The 2,511-nt window shown below is 35.0% G+C and overlaps 1 protein-coding gene across 4 annotated transcripts in view; it reads right to left on the reverse strand.

The window, feature by feature from the left end:
- Positions 1 to 2,511, reverse strand: part of STAU1 (staufen double-stranded RNA binding protein 1) — a 27,220-nt gene that overhangs the window by 21,837 nt on the left and 2,872 nt on the right. For 2 of the 4 annotated variants that reach the window (XM_009886857.1, XM_009886780.1), the window contains exon 1: positions 416 to 693. In XM_009886857.1, coding sequence (XP_009885159.1) covers positions 416 to 608 — 193 coding nt within the window. In that variant the 5' untranslated portion in view covers positions 609 to 693. Of the gene's footprint in view, positions 1 to 415; positions 694 to 2,511 lie in introns of those variants that run through there. The other 2 variants (XM_009887011.1, XM_009886934.1) reach the window with 2 other exon arrangements.

A 2,511-nucleotide genomic window follows, 5' to 3' on the forward strand; every position in this document is an offset into this window, starting at 1 on the left:
CTTTTTATGTGCTCTACTGTAATTTATTAGCACAATATATTATCATTAATTAATATCATTAAACTGGTCATAAAAGAACTAAAGAGAATAGAACTAAACAAACTATTTCAAACAACATATTCTTTATATTTAAAACAAGCTAATTGTAGAAAAGATGGATAGCAATGTTTCAAAAATTAAGTGTTACACAATTTTAAACATTTTTTACTATTGCAAACATTTCAATTAATTATTAGAACCTGATGGAAAAGTATGCTTCTATCTGACTCAGATTTCATTCAACATGGAGAAAGCATTACAAGCTACTGTAGCTGGATAAATATTAAAGTATTTGTAGGTGTAAAACATCAGGAATATATCATGCCAAACTATAAACACTAAGAATATACACACTTTTTAACAGACACTATCTTACCTGCAGCTGCATTGGTGGATGTAACTGATGCAGAGGGTAAAGCAGAGTTTTGGATAGGTCTACCTGCATTTTCAGAGGGCAAAGAACTAGTAGTAGAAGGAATACTCAAGGGCTGTGAAAGAGATGGGGTTTTATTCAATATTTGGCTCCCTGCGAGGGCAGCAGAAGGATTCTGAATTTGAACTTGAGACATGTTCACTTCCAACCAGAGCAAATTACTGTAGGTAAACAGCTTTGAATGCAGGCAAACTCAGTGTGATGAAGCCAAATTGATGACCTAAAACGTAAAGATGAAAAAAAGATTATACTAAATATTTAGCATTCTCTAACTAACAACATATTGAAATTATTTCTCCATCGGCAAAAAGGGGAAAAAGCGTTCAATCAAGCATCCACTGTTTCCACTTTGTATGCAATAAATCACGTACGCATCCAGTTTTAACAACATCATCATTTAAGTTTCATATTTATTTCATTTATAAAAGGCAAGTAGTATAGAAGCTTTATTTATGCTTGTTCATTTAACTATCCATCTGTTTTCCCCACCACTGAGTTCACTTACAAAGCAAATCCAGTTGCTTAAACTGATAGCCACTGCTCACATACTAAACAAAGAGCAGCTTTCATGACCAGATTACATTTCATGCATTCTGCCATTTGAAGTTGAAGTTTTTAACTTAAGCAATAAATGCAGTCTTTACAAAACAACTACTTAGAGCATGCACCCTTTATTATAATCATATGCTTTTTCCCCAGCATCACCAAGGAGAATGCTGAGCCGCTTACGAGGGAAACACAACTAGTGTCCAGCAGAAAATGCCGGCGTAGCTATGACTGGGGAAGGTGAAGGTGTAAGAAGAGTTCATAAACTTTATAAGCTACATGCATTTTGAAGGTTACTTCTATTTATGTCAGAACTCGTCTCAGTCACAGTTCAAGCGTCAATTTAGAGTTATTTGGCCTTGCAACACTGTAAACAAGTGTTGAAATTGCTCACGGGCATCTATGCTCATTTAAGAAGAAACATCTCCAAGCGATGAACTTGCACCAGTCAATATGAAGTACTGGGATAGGTCTTTCCTCCCCTGATAAATTAGTATTAGATCTCTCTTACACACAGATGCAACATTATCTTCATGCTCAGACAGTTAAACCTAAATATACACTACCAAGTTGCCAGTTTGAAGGCTGTCATTGCTGCCAGAGCTCAGCTGTCCATATCTGCTTACGATCCACGTATCAATTTATTTATTAAAAATAAATTTTACAGCCAAGTAAATACATTTTACACACAAAGGCACACAAGCATGCACTCATACACTGGTGACCTACAGATTTTATTAGAGCAGCAAAAAAAAAAGGTTTATTCTTTCATAATTTATAGATGAAAAGGAGAAATCACTGCTCCAGATACCACCAGGGAGCTATTAGTAGCAACACAACTCCACTAGCGCTCTGTAAGCTCCAAATTCTGAACCTGTGAATGGACTTCCAAATGTAAGAGGAACAGCAATGAGTCAGAGTGCAGTTTTTGAGCTAGTTACTGACAAAACAAACCTAAGAAGAGAACCCAGGTTAATATATTAATGGATACAAAGATTGATTTATTTATTAAATAAGAGGAAATAAGCTACTGGGAAACAACAGATACACCAACAAATCTACCATCTGGAATATTTTTACTTTGAGAAAACATCATAAACATGTCAGGCTTCTCATACTACCAGCTGGGTAACTTTATTTTTTTACTAGAGAGCAAAATTAGTTCAGATCTCATTAGTTCAGAAGACCTACATGTAGATTATACTCAAAACAAATCCTATATTTGACTAATAAATTTGCAGAAGTTACACACTGGGTGCATCGTAGCCATGAAAATGCTATTAGGGAGTCTATCTAAAGGAACTCCAAGAAGTTGTAAGACAAAGATGAAAAGTATGTAGAATAAGACTCCAGGGTAATAATTTTATAATCACTAAGTTTCGTTCCCAGGAGCATCACCAGAAACACTGAAAACTTTCAAACATAATACAGCAATAATAATTGCCTGGCAGAGACTATAAAGTCTTCAGTGCAATAAAAAAAGCTAATTCTCC

This window comes from Charadrius vociferus, unplaced genomic scaffold, assembly GCF_000708025.1.
Source record: "Charadrius vociferus isolate BGI_N301 unplaced genomic scaffold, ASM70802v2 scaffold280, whole genome shotgun sequence".
Lineage (NCBI taxonomy): Eukaryota > Metazoa > Chordata > Aves > Charadriiformes > Charadriidae > Charadrius > Charadrius vociferus.